This window comes from Embiotoca jacksoni, unplaced genomic scaffold, assembly GCF_022577435.1.
Source record: "Embiotoca jacksoni isolate LCO1_2020_lvr unplaced genomic scaffold, fEmbJac1.0.p SCAF_15, whole genome shotgun sequence".
NCBI classification, from domain to species: domain Eukaryota; kingdom Metazoa; phylum Chordata; class Actinopteri; family Embiotocidae; genus Embiotoca; species Embiotoca jacksoni.
In genome coordinates this window covers 92748-114797 of record NW_027185285.1, presented here as the reverse complement: position 1 = coordinate 114797, position 22050 = coordinate 92748, and the positions used below count along the sequence as shown (strand labels likewise).

The 22050-nt window shown below is 41.4% G+C and overlaps 2 protein-coding genes across 3 annotated transcripts; both read right to left on the bottom strand.

Moving 5' to 3' along the window:
- Positions 1 to 3481: 3481 nt before the first annotated feature.
- On the bottom strand, positions 3482 to 11612 carry st8sia6 (ST8 alpha-N-acetyl-neuraminide alpha-2,8-sialyltransferase 6). 2 transcript variants are annotated; one of them, XM_069148587.1, is made up of 7 exons: positions 10849 to 11612; positions 7913 to 7987; positions 7705 to 7779; positions 7101 to 7245; positions 5350 to 5462; positions 5161 to 5253; positions 3482 to 4623 (listed from the first exon to the last, which is right to left on the bottom strand). In XM_069148587.1, exons 1-7 carry the CDS (start codon positions 10947 to 10949, stop codon positions 4146 to 4148), a joined length of 1080 nt encoding a protein of 359 aa, XP_069004688.1. In that variant the 5' UTR covers positions 10950 to 11612; the 3' UTR covers positions 3482 to 4145. The 2 variants fall into 2 exon arrangements, with proteins under 2 accessions (XP_069004688.1, XP_069004689.1); XM_069148588.1 differs by having other exon boundaries at positions 10867 to 11612.
- A 7175-nt stretch (positions 11613 to 18787) lies between these two features.
- rpl19 (ribosomal protein L19) lies at positions 18788 to 21048 on the bottom strand. Its single transcript, XM_069148582.1, has 6 exons — positions 20955 to 21048; positions 20457 to 20563; positions 19821 to 19943; positions 19592 to 19712; positions 19252 to 19362; positions 18788 to 18980 (listed from the first exon to the last, which is right to left on the bottom strand). Exons 1-6 carry the CDS (start codon positions 20957 to 20959, stop codon positions 18857 to 18859), a joined length of 591 nt encoding a protein of 196 aa, XP_069004683.1. The 5' UTR covers positions 20960 to 21048; the 3' UTR covers positions 18788 to 18856.
- Positions 21049 to 22050: the final 1002 nt, after the last annotated feature.

The window sequence follows — 22050 nt, the reverse complement described above, 5'->3', positions numbered from 1 at the left end:
TTGTGTTTTTTGGCAAACTCTATGCGGGCTTTCATATGTCTTGCACTGAGGAGAGGCTTCCGTCGGGCCACTCTGCCATAAAGCCCCGACTGGTGGAGGGCTGCAGTGATAGTTGACTTTGTGGAACTTTCTCCCATCTCCCTACTGCATCTCTGGAGCTCAGCCACAGTGATCTTTGGGTTCTTCTTTACCTCTCTCACCAAGGCTCTTCTCCCACGATTGCTCAGTTTGGCTGGACGGCCAGGTCTAGGAAGAGTTCTGGTCGTCCCAAACTTCTTCCATTTAAGGATTATGGAGGCCACTGTGCTCTTAGGAACCTTGAGTGCTGCAGAAATTATTTTGTAACCTTGGCCAGATCTGTGCCTTGCCACAATTCTGTCTCTGAGCTCCTTGGACAGTTCCTTCGACCTCATGATTCTCATTTGCTCTGACATGCACTGTGAGCTGTATGGTCTTATATAGACAGGTGTGTGCCTTTCCTAATCAAGTCCAATCAGTTTAATTAAACACAGCTGGACTCCAATGAAGGAGTAGAACCATCTCAAGGAGGATCAGAAGAAATGGATAGCATGTGAGTTAAATATGAGTGTCACAGCAAAGGGTCTGAATACTCATGACCATGTGATATTTCAGTTTTTCTTTTTTAATAAATTTGCACAAATTTCTACATTTCTGTATTTTTCTGTCAAGATGGGGTGCTGAGTGTACATTAATGAGAAATAAAATGAACTTTTTTGATTTGAGCAAATGGCTGCAATGAAACAAAGAGTGAAAAATTTAAAGGGGTCTGAATACTTTCCGTACCCACTGTATAACACTGTGTTCAGAAGGAAGAGTGTTGCGAGGCCGTTGTTGTTCCCCTACATGTTTCTAGTTGGTGATTAAATTCTTCTCCAAAAGTTTGAGTGTGAGCCAACTGTTAACAGGTACAGAAAGAGTATTGGTTTTGCTTTAAAGGGTAGAACAATGCTCACACAGACAAATATCCCTTTATGATTTCTGTCTGTACTTTGAGACAATTGAAACTGGGTGTGTATCTGATAAATTATTTTTGCGGTTGTTTTTATCTGGGATGCCACGACGTCTGTCCTCAGCATCTGTCTATCTACGTATAACACTGTAGTTCAGAAGGAAGAGTGTTGCGAGGCCGTTGTTGTTCCCCTACATGTTTCTAAAAGCCCTCCCCACCCCCATATGGGATGTGACAATAAAACCAGTGGTATTAACAGTACAATCTCTGATTCATACGTGCATTCGTGCGTTTGTGTGTTTTTTCTATGCCTTTTGTAAAATGTACTTTTCTTGTGAGTGCCATTCTGGTATCCCCTGGCAAAGTTTTTTTCATATTCTTTGATGAATACATTTGATTTGCATGTGAAAAGGGCCTATTTTACTATAAAAATAAATAAATAAATGAAAAATGCATTTTGAATGAAGTCTTTGCATCTTTTTCTCTTGCTTCCACAGCAGATTAAAAAAAAAAACCATCAGTAAATAAAAGGCTTCCCACTCTTGAAACCTTGGGTATTGTCCTGTTCTTGTTGTCAGTGTAAGATGTGTGTTTGATTTTGATTGGTGGAGAGCAGGAGGTATCCACAGCCCTATCAGGACAATTAGAGCCGCGCGAGCTGATGTTGTGTCACTGGCAGGAACAACATAGGAGGCCGAGGAGATGTCACTTCAGTTAGTGTCAGCCGTGTCATTTTGTTTGTCACTTTGGCAGTTCATTCTGTGGCAGTTGAACTTCCAGCTTGTGAAGAGAGAACATCCAAGTCTGTGAGGCTTTAAATTACATTAATGCACTATGAGCTCAGTGTTTGTTCCAAATAGACTTCAAAAATGGAAATGACCTTGATAAGACAATCGCCTCTTTAATCCAGACCAGACCGAAGCATCAGAAAGCATTCAAAATCATATAAAAAGGAACATTAGTACTCACTCTTTGTTTCCACTTTGTGTCTGTATTCGTCAGAGCTCACAGCCAAACTGCCTGGAGAGTAGACAACAAATATGGAAATGGAAAGTATGTTTTTGTGATTCCCTGAAACAGAAAAACGTTCCCTGGAGAGACGAGCCAGTGGGAACGAGCGGAGTGCTGCAGCTGGATGTACAACGAGGTCACTGCAGCTGTGAACGGAATCCCAGGAGTGATGTCTGGGATGGCAACTTGTGGCAGCGGGCTATTTTCTCTAAAAAGAAACAAACATTTCATGCCATTAATGGCCTAATTGGCCGGATGCACTGACCCTACATGGGTGCCGCTTCAGAGACGATGTGCACATGTTTCCATTGTGAAGAGGAGTAGTAGGAAAAAACACTTGACCTACTGTGTTCTGATTATTTCTTTTACGTCTGCGAATGCGTCATCCAGATGTTTGCATGTCATTTCCACGCGGGGACGACGAGCAGAAGAAGTGAAGTGGAAGGTGCATTAATGTATATACCACAGCTGTATGATAGGAAGTAATAATTAAAAGATATATTAGTCTGGAACTTGCATATATGCTACTCCCGCATATGGCTCACATCAGGTTAAACGTGTTATATGAGGTCCAACAAAAAAGAAGAGAATGAATGGAATGCATATAAAAAGGCTAATAGGTCACTGGATGATATGGTGTTTCATTTGTGAAGTGAGCAGCGAGCACAGACTGTGCTCCCAAACTGGCTAACTGTCCTGTTTGTAAGAAGATATATTGCTTTCTAATGACAAATGTTGGCAAGTTTTGGGCACTTAATGGCTCAAAGATACTAAATCATGCAAACTGAGATGTCTGGGAAAAAGCTTTTGCTGCCTGGTTGTGAAACAAGTAAATTACACAGTGATGCAAGTCTCTCTTTTTTTTTTCTTTTCTGACAAATATTTATTCCGTTTCACTTTATTTTCCCTCACACCCTGTGCTGTTCACACAAAAAAATACATTCGCATGATTTTACAATTGGCTCACCGAGAGTTGTCAAGTTTGGTCATCTACAGCTTGTATATTATTTCTCTGCATGACAAAAACACCTGTTAAGACTTGAAACATAACGACATGAAAAGCTCCGCTCCTAGCTACACAAGACACACCAATGTCTTGATGAAAGTGTTGATAAAGAACGCATTGTCTGCATCAATTTTCCCCCAAAGTGCACAGTTCACAATCATATCTCTTTACATTAAAGTCAGCTAAATCTGCATCAACTTAAAAAAAAAATTAAAAAATCACTTGTTTCCTAACATTGTGCCAACACACGTATGTTGCCACTTCGTGGCAGTACAGTACTTATCCTCGTCTAGTCACTGTGGGTAGCAACACAAACTCACCATAGCAACCTTTGTAAGCAGGGACCCCCTGGGTGTGTTTACTTGTGTTATAATTCCCATTTATTTTCTGTGGCACTTCTGTTTGTTCAGTCCTTTGGCTCCAAGCCTCACTGAAGGTCCTGTGAAAGCCACAGTCCACAGAGCGCAGCAATCATGGTGTGTATTTAAGATTACTTGGACGTGACTCTTTTATTTCATGTCTGCATCACAGCCAGCAGTTTCAGTGAGAAGAGTGCAGAAATCATCTGCCACAACCCAGCATATTTGTGATATAAGTGAATACATTTACCCTAAACAGACACCAGAATTTTTTTTTTTCAAGTGGTTAAAATGTGTTACATGCTTTTACATTCAGTGTGCTGGTGTTTTTTTTTTTATTCCAAGGTTTACAGCCAGCCAATCTTCATGTGAAAGAGGTATTTGATTTCCTTTAAAATACATTCAGTTTGATCGAAGAGTTATCAGATATCGATTAACATAAGGCACTAAAATGTAGATCATCACAATGACCTCACAAAGGCATCCCAGGTAAATCTAAATAATTCCCTCTAGACTCCAGCTGGAACATTTGTGGAAATAAATAGTTGTAGATCGACTTTAAGACTATTTACACAATGTTTAGTCTTCTGTTTGTTGCAGTTTGAGTTTAGTGCAAATGCCTTGGCTGCTGACAGATAAGCCCAGCTAGCTGGATATTTAGACAGACTCACTCCATTTCATCAGCCAAAAATACACCTGTCTATTCCTTTAACAGTATATAAAATCTTCGAATGATTGGCTTTATCCTGGAGCTATAGAGAAGGCACTTAGCTCCTGTGCTGTCATTTGTCTCCAGGAACTACTTTTCACCGGGCTGACAGTCTCCCAGGTGAAGTCTGAGCACCCCCTGACTGTGCAGCCGCAGCAAGAAGTCAAACTCAGTCGGCATGGCGTGGAATTGCGATTTAGCTTTCCTGTCATCATAGTAGTGGTTAGTCAGGGCATGGAGGCCATGTGGGTGGTTACTGAAGGGCCAGAATCCATACAGATGCACGTTGGAACAGCTTTGCAGCGCCATGCTAACCATGATTAAGCCGGTGCTGAGCCGCACCTCCTTCACGCCCTGAGAGCGCCAGAAGACGGCCAGACTTTGGAGGTACTGCGGGTTGTAGAAGATGGGTCGGGTGGGGCTTTCAAAGTCGTCAACGGTGTAGGCGGCACGCAGAGACACAGCAGTGTTGTAGCCATAGGAGAAGGCGGGAAGGAGCATCAGGGAGTTGCCATAACTCCGCAAACTCTCCACAAACGGACGCCGACGTCCCATCAGACCCCCGTACCTGTAAGTAAACAGCTGATGTGAAGCAACAAGACAAAGAATATTCTACAGGGAAGGGGTCTCCAACCTGTAGCTCGCCAACCGTTTCTGAGTATTGTAGTACTATACTATAGTGATATGCAGTGTTTCCCACATGGACTCACTTAAACGGGCTGCACAAGTGCATTTTTTTTTTTATCCATTTATCATTTAATCTGTCAGAGAACGACACAATCAACCTGTGTCTGCTCTGCAGCAGAGGTGTGGGACACACAGAGATCAGAGGACTGTAATGCGACCTGGAACACGCGCGCAAAACAGCAGAGACTCACCCTGAAAATGGTGCGCCTATTTTAGGTATGTAAACAACATAATTAAACTGGTTGGGGCGGAGCTCAGCTATGATAAAAAAATAAATAAAAAAAATAAAAAAAATAAAAAAAAATGTTACAAAACATGAGCAGCTCAGACAGATTAATTTTGTTAAGGAAGCTCTCAGAGGAAAAAAGACTGGAGACCCCTTTTATGTAAGGTGACAAAGATTCATCCTCTTGCTCACTTCTCCATGAGGATGCTCGGGTTTGCTGTCACAATGTCCGTCTTGATGCCGACATGTTTCCCATATCCGTTGGCCAAAGGCGGTAGGTTGCACCTGAACAGGCAACGAAGAATTTGCAAAAAGTTGTTATATTGACAGTTAACATTGTCATCTGGCTTTTAAGTCGTCTACACTGGACACTGTTCTCACCTGATAACAAACTGAGCTGAATCAATCATCTTTCCACAGCTGCTGTTGATCAGGATCCCACCGTTTCCGACAACAGCACAAGTGTCCCATGTTTTGTTTGAGAAAGGAATCTCCTGCAACAAACACCAGCAGAACACGCATCACAAAATAGCAGCTTCTATGCGGTTTGCAGTTTACTGTGCGCAACAGAAAAACATCAATATCCGAGGAAGGAAAACGGATCTCAGCTGTAAATGTTTTCTCTTCACTCCACGTGCGATTTCATTTGCAAATGGACAATATTATAATCAGTTTGTTCCTTCTGTGGTTGAGTCGCCTCACAGTCGCCTCAGTCGTTGATCTTTAATCTTTTGACACTTTGAACTCTGCTTTCAAGTGCTTGCTGGTAAACTGATAAATCATTCATATCATGTCAGTGAGGTCAGTGAGGTCAGTGAGGTCAGTGGAAGCACTCCGTCAATAAAAAAGATGTTCACATTGATGAAAATGACACACTTACAACAACCCATAAAAACATCTTTTTTTATTGACGGGGAGTGCTCGAAATCCAACTGAAAACCTCAACCACACGACACAGTAGTGCTTCTTCTTCACCATACTTGACAAAGCTTTTGAAACAGAACAGATGTGATCAACCCTTTTCTGTTTCTGTCTAGAAATGCCGACAATAGATCCTGTCAGCTGGGACTCCACAACTTGAGTAAACGCACTGCTGAAATGAGACTCTTTACGTCATACTGTTTAGGAACATTTCAACCAAGACACACTGCAGGTCCTTCGTGACAGAACAGAACAAACAGGACACCAACGGGAGGTATTTTACAGCTCTCGGGTAGTGAGTGGGAGGGATATCAAAGAGATGTAGATCAATTGTTCTGTAGGAGTCTTTTTTTCAGACAGTAAGTAACAGATAGTTGAAACAGCGTAGTAGAAGAGGCAATAATACGCGACACATAAGCTAACTGCCACCACTGTACAATGCACACAATATAGACTTTTAGCTACTGTAAGTTAGCTATCCAGAGCCCGTCTTGTTTTGCTACTAACATGTTCAAAGTGTAATAATAAGTGTCTGACAGTGTTATGGAAAGGATTCATACAATTGCAGACCTTTCTTTTTGATATGGCAATATGGGACCACGGGTATGTAGCCCAACATCCATAATACAGACATATTGCTATCTATCAGTGATATTTATCAGTCATCCTTTAGGTTTGTAGGTTTCCCAAGTGGAAAGAATAAAGAATACAAAGTTCATCCTGCTGAGCACAGTCAACAGAAAACCATATTATTACATGTTCATGACATTTTAGACGACATACTATAGTTTGACTTTTTTTATGACATTTTAGAAGACATTATAGTATGATTTTTTTTTTAATGAAATTTTGGACGATATCATAGTATGACTTTTTTATGAAAGTTTTGATGAGAAACTGATGTGAAACTATTATGCTTGATCAAAGGGGGTGTAGCTCAGCGGTAGACCATTTGACTGCAGATTAAGAATTCCCCAGTTCAAGTCTGGGTACCCCCTGTGTGGTTGTGGTTTAGCTTAGTCAGTCTCTGGTTCAAGGTTGTGAGCCCTTCACTAAAAATAAACCCTGCTGTGTACTCATGTTTATCACAGGGGGCGACATGTGACCAAAGACGTGACTACTGTCAGACCACGCAAGAGCAAAGCTGTGAAGTGACCACCGCTATTGAGGAACAATAGAGACATCAAACGAGCAGCAGAAGTTGGCCATACCTTTATAAAGGTGCTGAAAATCTCCGGGGTCACCTGAATGCTCCTCTTCTTCTCCCCGTCGTAAACAAGCTTTGTTCCCACTGGAGTGTTGCCCTGGGTGATGATGGCTTTGTCGATAGTATTGCACTTGCTGTTCAGCTGAGATCTGGGGGAACGTGAGGCCTTTGTGTTACACTGACTGACCAGTTAACTTCACCGTTGAACAGCAAGATTTTCTATTTGCAGAATAAAAGATTGTCGTATTATTTCAGGTTCGAGATCTTAAAGATTCTTCAGTTGCGTACAGTTTTGTACAATAAAACAGACCACGGTGAGGTCTGTCTGTTTTATCATAAGTCACATCAACTTAACACGCTATATTTAGACCATGCACGCAAATTCCTACTTCTCCTTCCATGTCTGTAGTAGTTCCTCTTTCTGTCTACATAAAAATCAAACAAATCATGAGTGAAATATTGAGTTCAGTTTCAATTTACTAATTTTTAAATCCAGTTTGCCGTGAAGGAAGAAATATTTTATTTCTAATGTGACTATAATCAGACTGCCTTTTGGGACCGAACTAAAATAAAAAATAAAAATTTGGGCTTTCAGAGGATGTCCTCACCTGAATTTTTGATAGTTGTCCTCCTGCTTCTTCCAGGTTTGAGAGTAACGCTCTAATACTTTGTTGATGATTACCCTGTAACACACACACACACACACACACACACACGTTCACATCGACAGTCAGGTGTGTTATCACTGGGGCGCTGACATGACTTGATTTGGTGGCAGCAGAAACAAAGAGAAGCTGTGACAGGGCTCGCTCTCACCTGCAGCCTTTGCAAGGGTCAGAGGACTGAGGGTCGCTTTTCTTTTGAGGAGGCGGTCGGTGAAGCTCCACATCGCTGTGAGAAAAAAAAAAACAGGACAGATTAGTAGACCGCAGATAAAACAGCTCTATCTGGCTTTGAGCTCTCATTTTTCTGAGCTTCATCACTGTTATTCTGTCATATACATCTGCTGAGAAGGAAATCATGATCTTTCAGAGCGGCATTTTTTTTAGTTCAGTACATGTATGAATAAAGCAATCTTAAATAAGTAAATAAGCACTTTGTAGATTTCCAAAAACAGAATCTGACAAGTGATTTTTTTTTTTCTGCAAACATTTACAGTGGTGTGAAAAAGTGTTTGCCCCCTTCCTGATTTCCAATTTTTTTGCATGTCTGTCACACTTAAATGTTTCAGATCATCAAACAAATTTAAATATTAGTCAAAGATAACACAAGTAAACACAAAATGCAGTTTTTAAATGAAGGTTTTTATTATTAAGGGAGAAAAAAAATCCAAACCCACATGGCCCTGTGTGAAAAAGTGTTTGCCCCCTCCTGTTAAAACATAACTTAACTGTGGTTTATCACACCTGAGTTCAATTTCTCGAGCCACACCCAGGCCTGATTACTGCCACACCTGTTCTCAATCAAGAAACCACTGAAATAGGACCTGCCTGACAAAGTGAAGGAGACCAAAAGATCCTCAAAAGATAGACATCATGCTGAGATCCAAAGAAATTCAGGAACAAATGAGAAAGAAAGTAACTGAGATCTATCAGTCTGGAAAAAGGTTATAAAGCCATTTCTAAAGCTTTGGGACTCCAGAGAACCACAGTGAGAGCCATTATCCACAAATGGAGAAAACATGGAACAGTGGTGAACCTTCCCAGGAGTGGCCGGCCGACCAAAATTACCCCAAGAGAGCAGCGACGACTCATCCGAGAGGTCACAAAAGACTCCACAACAACATCCAAAGCCTCAGTTAAGGTCAGTGTTCATGACTCCGCCATAAGAAAGAGACCGGGCAAAAATGGCTGCATGGCAGAGTTCCAAGACCAAAACCACCGCTGAGCAAAAAGAACATTAAGGCTCGTCTCATTTTTGCCAGAAAACATCTTGATGATCCCCAAGACTTTTGGGGAAATAGTCTGTGGACTGACGAGACAAAAGTTGAACTTTTTGGAAGGTGTGTGTCCCATTACATCTGGCGTAAAAGCAACACCGCATTTCAGAAAAAGAACATCATACCAACAGTAAAATATGGTGGTGGTAGTGTGATGGTCTGGGGCTGTTTTGCTGCTTCAGGACCTGGAAGACTTGCTGTGATAAATGGAACTATGAATTCTACTTTCTACCAAAAGATCCTGAAGGAGAATGTCCGGCCATCTGTTTGTGACCTCAAGCTGAAGCCAACTTGGGTTCTGCAGCAGGACAATGATCCAAAACACACCAGCAAGTCCACCTCTGAATGGATGAAGAAAAACAAAATGAAGACTTTGGAGTGGCCTAGTCAAAGTCCTGACCTGAATCCTATTGAGATGCTGTAGCATGACCTTAAAAAGGCGGTTGGTGCTGGAAAACCCTCCAATGTGGCTGAGTTACAACAATTCTGTAAAGATGGGTCAGCCAACATTCCTCCACAGCGCTGTAAAAGACTGATCGCAAGTTATCACAAATGTTTGATTGCAGTTGTTGCTGCAAAGGGTGGCCCAACCAGTTATTAGGTTTAGGGGAAAACACTTTTTCACACAGGGCCATGTGGGTTTGGATTTTGTTTCTCCCTTAATAATAAAAACCTTCATTTAAAAACTGCATTTTGTGTTTACTTGTGTTATCTTTGACTAATATTTAAATTTGTTTGATGATCGGAAACATTTAAGTGTGACAGACATGCAAAAAAATTGGAAATCAGGAAGAGGGCAAACACTTTTTCACACCATTGTATGTGGTTCGATAAGAAGGTACATGTGAATCTTTAACTCCAATACAGACTATATAAGGTTTTAAATAACTGTTGAGGGACGTCCTATCATTAAAGATAGCAGTTACGAACACCATGAATGAACAACCAGTGAACAAACTGAAATGCAAAGACCTTCGCACCTGAGCTATAGTTCAGGTGACAGCTGCCTCTTGGCAGTTTGAGTTTATTGTACAGTTATACATTCCTCTTCCTGTATTTAATGACCCATAAATGACTTTAAAAGCAGACCCAGTTGGATTCTCCTGTGGAAAACCAACCCAAAGTGTATTTAATTTTGTGATGGGTAATGATGTGGTTAACAAGCATCTCATGTTTCACTCTTTAAGGTATTCTGTTTAAGTTGTCTGCAAAAAAAAAAAAAAAAAAAAAAAAGTGAAAAGAGTTCAGAACAAATTTACCTGCTGCTTATTATGACTTGTAGAAGTGATATGTTTCACTTTAATTTTCCATTATTATTAGAGTTTAGTATCAGTGCAGCAAAAATAGTCAATTTACCAATCAGCGAAATAATCAGCATCTCTTTTGAAATCCTTTTTAAGAAAAAAGCCAAACTTGGTGTTTTCAGCCTCTAAAATATTCTTATTTTTATTCTGTTTTATATCACAGTAAAAATATTTTTTTGGGGGGGGGGGTTTGGACAGTTTTTCGAAACAATGAATTGCTTGATCAAAAACAATAATTGTCAGATGAACCAATTTTTCTCATCATTAAAACAACTTCTACACCTTTGTGATTTTGGTCAAAGAAGTGGTAAAAGAAGTCCTGCCACCAACATTATCAGTTTCTATATTAGCATTGTCCAACCACTCTAGTCTTGTCAAGTCCCAGCATGTCTCTCCTTCGTTTCTAAACCTCACTTCCACCACTTAAAAATACACAAACTTCCCCATGGGGACTGAGATGGGTTGCATGTGTTTGTGTTCTTTAGGCAGAAGTCTAGTCCCCCACTTACTTGTTGACGTTCACGTACCAGATGATGGTGGTGAGCAGGCTCCCAAAGCAGAAGAGAGTGATCATCAGAGAGAAGAGAGACTTCTTGAACTGTCCCCTCATACTTCTCGCTTCCCCGGTAACTTTCCTCTTTAGCACCCCCTTCACCTTCTGTCTCTCCGTCTGTCTGGGTTTATCTTGTACAACACTCACTCGATATCTACTATCTGTAAACCCTGCCTTGTTGTCAGATTTCCTCCCCTTCCTCCTCTTCTTCCTCCTTGGATTGCTCTGATAGTATCTCTATCTCTCTCTCTCTCTCTCTCTCACACACACACACACACACACACACACACACACACACACACACACACACACTTCTACTCAAGAGTGTCAATCTTTCGCCTCTTGCCGGTTTTCTGTTTTCTTTTACCTCGCTCCCCCCTCCTCCTCTTCACCCTCTTCCTGTTCCCCTGATTTGACTCAGAGTTCTTCTCCTTCCTTAACAGTGTGAGTCTTGTCAGACATTGCCTCTTGTTCGGGCAAGTCTAGCAGTCCTCTGTGCCTCTTTACTTTGCGCCGCCTCCCTTCCTGCTCAGGTTCAGGTCAGCTGAGTTGAATGAGCTGATATTTTGCCGCTCCACATCCTACTTTAATCCTTGCCATGTCCGTTTGGTCCATCCAACTTCTTTCCTCTGTTGCTCCCTCTGGTTTTTCCTCATGTGCTCGCACAGACAAAACTCACACAGTCCTACTTTCCACCGTATGGTCCCACCACTGGTGCTCTTTTCTGTTCTCCGCCCACCTAACCCCCCCCCCCCCCCCCCCCCCCCCACCGTTCCTGAGCCCCAGCCTACTCTCTCTGCTTTCCCCTCCCTCCCCCAGCCATCCTCCGCCCACACCCCCCTAAACCCCTCTCCCCCTTTGCATAAAAAGGAGGCAGTAACATGAGTGCCCAGTACTGAATTAGCCCACAGTTTGGCTCTTGACTAGTGTGTGTGTGTGTGTGTGTGTGTGTGTGTGTGTGTGTGTGTGTGTGTGTGTGTGTGTGTCAGAAAACATTCAAGACCACTGAGGGGCAGTGGCTTCCCGTCCAATCGGAGGAACTCTTACCCCCCAAAAAAACTCTTACCTACACACACAAGCTTCTTTTATTTCAATGTCAAACTTTTGCCAGCTGTGTGGACTCATATCCTGAGACAATAAATCCAAGTGTTCCTCAGTGTGAGAGGTGGGGAAGGGAGGAGAGGGGAGGGGGGGATAGATGGGAAGATGGGAAGGAGGGAAGAAGGGAGGGGGGGAGGAGGGATGGGGGCGGGCGAGGAAAGGAAGCCTCTCCTCAACAAAGATGGGAACCTGCTTCACATATGTCAGCACTTACCAGCAGGATTAACAAGGTAACTCACGAACTAGCAGCAGAAAACGAGACCAGCAGAACGCTTAGAACTCGTGTGTTGTTTGGCTTTCATTTGGGAGCGCTGTTTCGCCCGCGGTGTGGTGGACGGGAAGCGGGGGAATAAAGTCTTAGAGGTAAAGCTAAAGGAGGATTATGGGAAATTTGTTGAGCATATGGGACACATTTCACAATAAACACCCACAAGTGGATGGCCGCACCCAGCTCTCCTGCATTTATGCTCCCTGATTTCAGGTTTTCGGTGGAATGAAAAACTCCACGCTGTGCTCGAGGCAGTAAAGCAATAATGTCTCATAACGACATGCTGAGTAAGCTGAGCTGCGCCACAGCAACCTCGCCACCACACGCACTGAAAATCCAAAACAAAAGAGCCCTCAGAAAGTTTCTTTTTTGGCCGTCGTTGGGAGTTTACAGAAAACTTGTTGGGGGTTGTTTGGGAGCGTTGACCAGATGGAAATTTGGTCGATGGTCAACAAAGAGGGTCGAAAAACGAATAAAATCAAGTCTAATAGTTACAAATAGAGACAGAGGGATGTGTAGGAAAGTAAAAACCTACACTTACCCTGCTTTTTACCTCATGTAATGGTTTCAAATGAGCAGGTCTGGTGACTCCAGTGGGCTGATGGGCCTCTTATGGGGAATGTGCACTTTGTGTTTGCACAAGGAGAGGTGCCACTGGTTAATGGTTCTGTTTTGTGTACACATTTTGGAATGAATACAAGTGCTTGATAGTCAGATGCATTTTTTTTTTTTCAGCCTCTGTGCACATCTTCTCTGCAACGTGAAAGAAACTCTGTCTGGAGCGGAAACGAAAGACAAGAAACCCTCTTCTTCGCTGGAACACGCACTTCCTAGATCTATCATGATGAAGACAGGGTAACAAACTCACGCCTGAGTGCGGTGCCTCGGAGAGAAAAGAACACAAGTGCACGATCTTACAGGCATCGTGAGACACCAGCAGCAATGTGGAGGAGGAATAAAGGGTGAAAAGTGGCTTTCTCAAACGCGGAAATTCTGTGATAATAACAGGGCTGTGGACAGGGGAAGAAAAAAAAAAAAAAAAAGGGAGCCACTGCCCCAGAGTAATTGTAGTGTATCGGAGAAGAGGTAGAGCAGCGAACACCTTGCTTCCCTGGCAGTCTGTTAAATCAAATATCCAGGCCCTATAGCATCTGGTTTCCCCTCATTACAGGCTGTCCTGCTGCCTCCCACACACACACAAGTCAGTCATTAGCTTATTACAGACAATGCCATTTCCATCCAAAGACCCCATTAGCTATTTAACCACATTAAAGCCACAGTAGTAATTTTTCAGTCTGACATTCATAATCTTGTAACACAGGAGATTTCTCAGCATTGTGCAGCTCTTGCGCCTGTAGGAAAGCCTCGGTCCTCTCTTACTCAGCGTGGATGAATCACGCCACAGTAATCATGAATGACTGATGATGACGTAATCAAGACTTAACTTTTCCTTTTGTGATTAATTTGGCACAGAGAGGGGGGGGAAAGGAAGGGTCAGTGAAAAGTTGACCAAATTCAGCGTATTCTGCAAATTTCTCCAATTTATTTACATTTTTGCATGAGCCGACACGAATTGGCCGAGGATGTCTGTATGCTCCTCAAAGAGGTTGACAAACATGTATAATAATGGGCAAGTGTGTGTCCAACAGGTGAATCCTTGTTGTTAAGATTCATACTTGGTTTAAGGTTTGGGTAAGGTGAAGTTTGGTGAAGTCTCCAGGGGTAGGTCGGTAGGGTGTACTAACGGAAAATGACTGCGTGTGTGTGTGTGTGTGTTTGTGTGTGTTTCCCAACTGCGCGTGACAGGAAGCTACAAAAGCGGCATGCTTCAGGGTGACAGACAATAATGGAGGGGTGTGTGTGTGTGTGTGTGTGTGTGTGTGTGTGTGTGTGTGAGAGAGAGAGAGAGAGAGCAAGAGAGGCACACGGGGGGGAACCAACCACTTCCTCTACAAAGCTATGTCATGTGACATCATCACAAGGCAGAAAGAGGGACAAAGGTCCCATTGTCACCCCAAAAAAACAAGCACCCGAAATCACCCAACGAGCATGTCCTCCTTCTCCACCTGGTTCGGACAACAACCCTCCTGCAGCAGTGATGACGATACTGCTGCTCTGCGTGTTACATGATGTTAAACCACGACAGACAGGATGTAAATGTGCTCGGTGGTTGTTGGGTTGTTTTTTTTTTAGAAATGGGGTTTCCTCTGAGTGTAACATCAACCCTCTCTCTGGCTTTATTTCAGCTGCTGCAGGGTTGCCTGCTGCTAATACTGAGAAAAACAAAAACTGCTGTTTCCTGCCATTTTTGACTATTTATTGTGTTAATTACTTGGCAAGGATTTCCAAATGTGATAAACATTTGTCTCCATACGCAGACTGAGTCATCCCTGTTCCCGGTAAATTATACTTAAACACAGGTTGCGTTCCACAGACCAGGTGTTGAGATGTTTTGGAGACAAGACCACCCACAGGGTGTGAATCAGTACAGCCGGTAAATAGTTTGTGAAACATTGATTTATTCTCTTACTCTTTCAGTTTGAGTGTGGCAGACTGTAACTAAGTAGTGTAAACAAATACACAAAGAGGATGCGATGTTTGCCAGATGACTTTTTTTTTCGGAGCATCTTTTTTGAGCTCCTACCGGCAGAGGAAAATGCAGAATAAAAACGATTCAGGGTCTTGAAATCGATGATCCGGTGATAGTTTATAACCAAAATGTAAAAAAAAGGGAAAACAAAAGGGAAAACACACAATCCATTTCCAAACAATCACACAAATACCACGAACAAGACGGGTTACACAAAACACATCATTGAGGTTTTCTTAGGAAAGAACAACACGCAGAAGGACTGCAACAGTAGCATAACCTCAACATATCAACCACTGAGTCTCTTAATGACGTACATACAGCACCTTTCTGCGGTATTACTTCCTGTACAATACACTTGCATTTTGGCAAATAACATACATGAGAAGGACCTGTGACATTCTCGTCATAACTGAAATGTCTTTATTTCCAATTTTCTATAAATGTGTCTACAGCACACATTTAGTGGTTCTCAAAACAAACCTGAGGCGTCAAATGAGGATTTTTATTTATTTATTTATTTTTTAACCTCTTTAAGCATCTAAAAATCCTTAAAATTGGTAAAATATGGACCACATCATTTATTTTGATAAACCACTAATGGTTTCAAGCAGAGATGATAAATATGGATGTTTGTCTCAGAGCAAACTAAATATCTTCAGGTGTTGGACTGTAACTGAGCAACGTGAAGATGTCAGCTTGAGCTTCAGGTAGTTCTGATTTCTCTTTGTTTGTTTTGTTTTCCTTTTACTGTTTTTTTTTTTTTTTTTAGACCAAACAATCAAGAAAATACTTATCTGATCACCAATAATGAAAATAGTCATAAGATGGAGCACCTCTTCAGTCGCCAACAAGGGTATCTTCAGTACGCTATACATATTTCTACATGTATAAATGTACAATATAAATACATTTAATGGGAGTTCAGTCGTAGTGATGTGAAGTTTGAACTGTTTGAGGCTTAACTTTAAATCTGCAGACCATATGTGACCTTTTTTGTGTGTGTTTGTTTTCCCTCCTTAGCTCAGCTGACTGAGAAGCTAATCACGAGGGACTTCTGGGTCACCTGACGGAATAATGTTGTGGGTTTTTTCTTTTTTTTTCTCCAGCTGCGGGCCGTTAAATTGTCATCACCCTGCACCTCGGCTGAGACCGAGTGAATGTCCACACAGGGAGGTGTGATGGAGGAGTTGGTGGGCCTGAGGGGGGAAATAATTTTTGTTTTGAGGGGGGGGGGGGCAGCACTAACGGGGTCATGTGGTTAAGGAACAGCTGATCCCGGTGCATTCCTCGGCTGCTCAGCATGTGGCCTGGTGCCCTCCCGCATGTATGAACTGTTGCCACCCAGCACGTCTCACACTCACTCACAAGTAAAAGTCCAAACTGATGAATGACGTCCACACATACAAACCTGTGGCCCACAATCACTTAGTGGCGCACATGCATAATTTACACTTCCTGTCGTGACTGTAATGGACATGAGGGAACCTCCATTCAAGTGTATTACAAATAATGTATTAGAGAAAGAATAAACATGAGAGCTCGTGAAGCGTCCCAAAATATTTCCATTTTCTTTGAACACAACATGAAAGGTCCTGCAGCTTCGCCGAACAGATTTGTTTTCTTCCCCCTCGGGAAAAAGCAACTGAAAGTAAATCCAAGTTCAGCCGCATCAAAACAAGCAACGAGTCCACAGTTAGATGAGCAGATAACGTTGTTTTTTTTCCAGGAAGATGAATCAAATATCACTGACTTTAAAGGAGGCTAACTTTTAGATTGTTTTTATTGTTGAAAAGTAACTCCAGGATCTTTAAATTAAATTCTGCACTTTCTTCTGCATCAGATTTAACATCTCTTTTGAGAAAATGCACCTTTTGTAGTTCATCCGTTTCAACATCTGAGATGAGGTTTGAATCACTGCAGGTCACAGCGGCGGCCTGAAAAAAAAAGTGATCGGTCGGATTATCATTCTTCGGACAACAGGAAATACAATTAATCGGAACTGGCTTGAAATCAAGGGTCTTATGCGAAATTTGTTTGATCAGATTGGTAAACCAATAAAGTGAATAACAATATTAAACAAGTTGTCGGGGTCATGATACAATAGTGGAATTCAAACTTAAGTGATTATCAACAGCATCTTTCCCATTAAATCAAAGCTTTGCGTGACCATGAAGAAACGTCACAGACTCCTGCAGCTGAAAGAAAGTACTGATTTATTGAAAAGGAAAAAGGACACGTTCACCTCAGTTTACAGATATTACAGGATTTTTTTTTTTTCTACCATTATAGGAAATCAAGTGATTGTCATTGAATTCAATTTTCTGTTGTTGTTTTTGTTTTTATTCAAATTTTAAACATTTCACAAACATTTTTTGTTAAAGGTTGTTTTGTATATTGAATGATAAAATTACACAAGAAAATACACTCTTTTAAGAAGTGCTACAGGAGAGCTCAGACTTTTAAAGTGTTTTTGTTGTTGTTGTTGCTGTTTTTATCAAAGTTTAAGAGAATTTTTTTTTGTTCAAATTTAAAATGCCAGTCTACAATCCCAACTCAACATCCACTTACAACAGCTTTTTATTTATTAATAACCATGACCCCCCCGGTGAGTTTATCTCCATGCAGCACTTCTTGTCATTGTTGGCTTCATTCTTCATTCAAGTTCATTCTTTACTTTTAGAGATTCTGAGTTTGACAAAACAATTACATGTTGAAGCTACTTTTATTCTGTTTTCAGTTTTCATTCATTGACATAAATATGACACACTTTTTTTTAGTTTTGTATTATGTTTATACCGTTTTGTTGGGAGTGTTTCTTTGTTTTGGTTTAGAGATGATTTACTTTAGTCATTTGACACCCTGCTGGGAGCCGGTTTAAAGGCAAAGCTGGCGACAAACGAGGCCCTCTGCCTCCCCCTAAAGGTAGAAATGGTTCTTCCTTGGAGTTAATTGATTGATGTTAATTTTGATATTGTGTTTATTCAATGTTACTGGTTGCTGTGCACTTCGTCCTGCGTGTAGTTTTAATTGACTTTTTTTTTTTTTTTTTTTTTTTGTCAAATGTGTCTGTGTGGTGAATATCATCTTGCCTTTGACACGCGAACAGTTTAAGATTTGTTGCCTGTTGCAACTTTAAAACCTCAAATTGAACTCTATATCCACAACAACCACGAAAAATTTCAAAGTAAAAGCACATAAAAATAATGCAAAAGACTAGTTATATAGTCAATACTTAATATTAACCTTTGCATACCAACAAACAGGAACAATATCAGCATGTACAATTTCAATTTTATAAAACCCATATCTCAAAAGTAACATCTCTGAATAATGCATAACACATTAAAGAAAGTCTTTTTTTAAATTATTTATTTTAAACTAATGAACAGAGCACACTGGAAGATCTTATCAAGAAAACCAAGTTAAAAAGGAGAAATGTGGTTTTAAAATGTATTATTTGTTCAAAGTTAATCGTCGTCCTGTGATAAGTCAGGTGTCACAGTTTACCATGTTAACGATTATTTTTAAGAGCCTTTTGTTACCATACAGAAATTTAATTTCCATGGTCACACAGCTCAAAGAAATCCTGAGCAAAATGAGGACAATAAGAGCAACTATTTAAATAATTTGCCGTTTGTGTCACATTTTATCAAGTGGTTTCTTTACTACTTTACTTTTTGATGGATTACCTTGCTACTGTGGCTAATGAGCAGTAGCACTGCGAAATGGATGCAACAGCCTCCTGCACACACACACACACACAATCCAGTCACTTGTAGTTCAATACCTGAAATTGAAAGTTTTTATTATGCTCATTAAGGCCTTTTTTTTTTAGGGAACTTGGTTGTTACTCATAAACTTGTGTTGTTAAACCCCTTTGGCATTCACTCTGGAAAAATACATTACTAATCAGGAAGTACAGGAGACCACAACTGTCTTTTATGTACACTTTTATTGTCAGCACTTGACAGGTGGCAGTCAGGCAGGACACAAAGAGCCAGATTACTTCTTGGTCTCCTCCTCCTTGGACAAGTTCTTGATGATCTCCTCCTTCTTGGCTTGGAGACGCTCCTCTCTGCGCTTGCGGGCCTCCTTTGTCTTGGAGCGACGAGCCTCGGCCTGGTCGCTGAAGGACGAGCAGAGAGAGACACATGGTCAACGAGTGTATAATATTCAAACTTTTAATATCCACTCAACCATCGGCGATAAAAACCTGTTTAACATTAAATCCAATGCAAGTGAACTGGTGATGACAGTTTCACACAATTTATAGCAGCGCAGACTCATTACACGATGTGATAACTGGAGATTTTAACCTGGACCATCAAGTTCGTCCAAAGCCTTACTGTTCCAAATGAAGGCGTCTAATTGCAACACTTGTTTGAATGAATACTTACGCCAGGAGCTTCTTGCGGGCCTTGTCTGCCTTCAGCTTGTGAATGTGCTCCATAAGGATGCGCTTGTTCTTGAACACGTTACCCTTAGCCCTCAGGTAAAGGCTGTGGTACCTGAAGAGGAGCAGAGGAAGGGGAAATAAACTCAGAAATCACCAGAACACACACACTCAACAACATCGAGCTCCATTTAAGAAGCTGAAATTCAGAATACAGGTTCGGCGTGGCCGAAAAGAAATAATCTCCCATTTCTGAAGACGGTTTGATGGCATAATTAAATGCAGAGAGAGAGTGACGCGTCAACGGAAGGAAGCATCAACCGCCGAAGGAATAAAGAACCTACATGTGCCTGTCGATCTTCTTGGACTCCCTGTAGCGACGCAGCAGACGACGCAGGATCCTCATGCGGCGCATCCAGGACAACTTCTCTGGCATACGGGCGTTGGCCGTACCCTTTCTCTTACCTGGACGCAGGGATCAAGAAGATACGTCAAGTGGGCCGGCAACGAAATGCTACCAACTTAATATTAGAGTAGGTTAATCATTTTCTGCTTTCCGACACGTGAACGTACCGGCTCCCATGTGTCTTCCCTTGCGGCGTGCCAGCGTGTTCTTGCGGCAGCGGGCTCTAGAGTGGACCGTCACGGGTTTGCGAATGATAAGACCATCCTTCACCAGTTTACGGATCTGCTGGCCTGAACACAAGTTAGAGGAAACAAGTCAAGCTGCTGGGATGCCTCGAATACGGCCGCATCGGTCAGCGAACGTTTGAACTTTGAAGACAGAGAGTACATGACGTCATGTTAAGATTAAATGAATCCCAGTTTTTCAAAATACAAAGCGTACACAAAAAAAAAAAAAAAAAAAGGATTTTGCAAAGAAATTCAGCTGTTTAGCACATTTAGTAAATGCTTTACTCGTTATCTGTAACAATACAGAAGAAGAGACTCCCATGAAAGGAAATGTAAAATAGTCTCTGAGTGGAAAAAAAAAAAATCAGATGAAATTTTAAATAGTTGAAAGGGATCACCAGGCATTAGGTGTTTAAATAAAAGACACTATCGAGTTGTATTATGGACTAAGCTCCAGCCATTATTCCCCCTCTGTGAAGCCTGATGACCTCCTGAACCTTTTCAGTTTTCACCGACTTGGGTTATAAAAAAAATAAAATAAAACGAGTATTAAAGACAACTTGCTGCTCTACTTACGAGAGTTGGCGTTGGCGATCTCGTTGGTCTCGTTGGGATCCAGCCAGACCTTCTTCTTGCCGCAGCGCAGGACGCTGGAGGCCAGCCTCTTCTGGAGCCTGAGCATGCTGCAGGACGGACGGACAACACACCCGATCAGCACCCCGGCGACAATTAAAAAGCATCCAGCGTAGTTTTTTTTTTAATTATTATTATTTTTTAATATTAAACAACTGTTCTAATGGACTCGTTAAGTGGTAGCCGAGTGGCTGCTAACCGCAAAGCTAACGTTTCACTGCCAGCCGGGTTGACAACATGGCCTCTCTCTGGTCTGCTTGCGTCGTGCGTCGCAGAACCACGTTTAAAAAATACGGGGATTTGGGCTTTGGAGGGACGTATAAATAGGACATATTGGTAAAGAAGGAACTCGTGTGTCTTAAAAAAGTGATATGAAGTCAACAGATGTTCATTTTAGCAGTTATATTCGGGCTTTTATTGTGCCATCGACGGCATGCCTACCTCATGGCTGCTGCTTCAATTGGAAAAGGAAGGCTGGAGAGGACGGAGTGGGAGCTACCATTTTAGAGGAGAGTCCATCTCTGCTCATGAAACAGCTCGGTGGTAACTCCTGCCATACTCGACATTATTATGGCTCCACGTACTTCTTCGTGATCATATTTTTCAATATTCAAAGACCCAACTGATAGAAAGTTGATAGCGACAAAAAAAAAAAAAAGCGATTGCGAGCGTAGTTTAAAAGTCTACGTCTGTAACCCCCGCTCGTAAAATAATGGTACTTCCCAGTGTGGTTGAAATGCATTATGGGGCAGATAGCATTTGGCTGTATTCTGCTGTTACGACACATGATGGCGGTGTTGAGACCAGAAACTAATATTAATCAATACCGACTGCTGTCAAACTACTAATACGATAATGATGTACGTTTTGAGAGGAAATATTTTACACAATTTAATAGCTTGTATTTGTTCTAAAAAAAAACCTGCGGCTACACTTCAGTTTAACCCCACAACAAGCTGTAAGTACGTGAACATCGTGTTAACTATGAATAACAGTGTTGTTTGTCCTCCCCAAAAAATATCTAGTGCTTGCTGAGTGGATAATATGATCAACTATTAAGATAATACATTAATGTTTACTGTGCAAATGCCTAAAGTGAAACGTTGCAGAATGTTGCGACATCCGGTGTGCTTTTCAAATTAAAAACACTCTAGCGTTTCATACACAATCTTTTTTTCTTCTTCCTCTTCTGGTTTATATTCATAATCCATCATGAATAAGGGTAATACTGGCACTGCTTCTTTTTTCTTTTTTTTTCCCCCACCGCTTCCATTATTATCAATAAGAGGATTAACAATTAGAATACCATTGTGCAGTCACATTTTAATAACATTACAGTGGAGGATTAGTATAGTAGTGTGATTTTCTGTTTGCTTTCTTAAATCTGTAGCCTGATTATGATTCTATTATTCATGATCATTATTGCTAAATGCCTCAAAAGATGCCTCACTGTATCTCACGAAATGCCAAGTGTATTTTTGGTTCGGCACTTTTGATTGGATAATGATTTATACAATTGATTCTCATGACCTTTTAA

Excerpts from the sequence above, each read along its gene's own strand:
- st8sia6 (XM_069148587.1), bottom strand. The coding sequence starts at position 10,949 with ATGAGGGGACAGTTCAAGAAGTCTCTCTTCTCTCTGATGATCACTCTC. Across the intron at positions 7,780-7,912 it reads GACCCTTGCAAAGGCTGCAG|GGTAATCATCAACAAAGTAT; the intron begins GTGAGAGCGAGC and ends TGTGTGTTACAG. Across the intron at positions 5,254-5,349 it reads TCAGCTCAGTTTGTTATCAG|GTGCAACCTACCGCCTTTGG; the intron begins GTGAGAACAGTG and ends TTGCCTGTTCAG.
- rpl19 (XM_069148582.1), bottom strand. Across the intron at positions 19,944-20,456 it reads GATCGCCAACGCCAACTCTC|GCCAGCAGATCCGTAAACTG; the intron begins GTAAGTAGAGCA and ends ACTTGTGTTCAG. Across the intron at positions 19,363-19,591 it reads AAGAAGATCGACAGGCACAT|GTACCACAGCCTTTACCTGA; the intron begins GTAGGTTCTTTA and ends GCTCCTCTTCAG.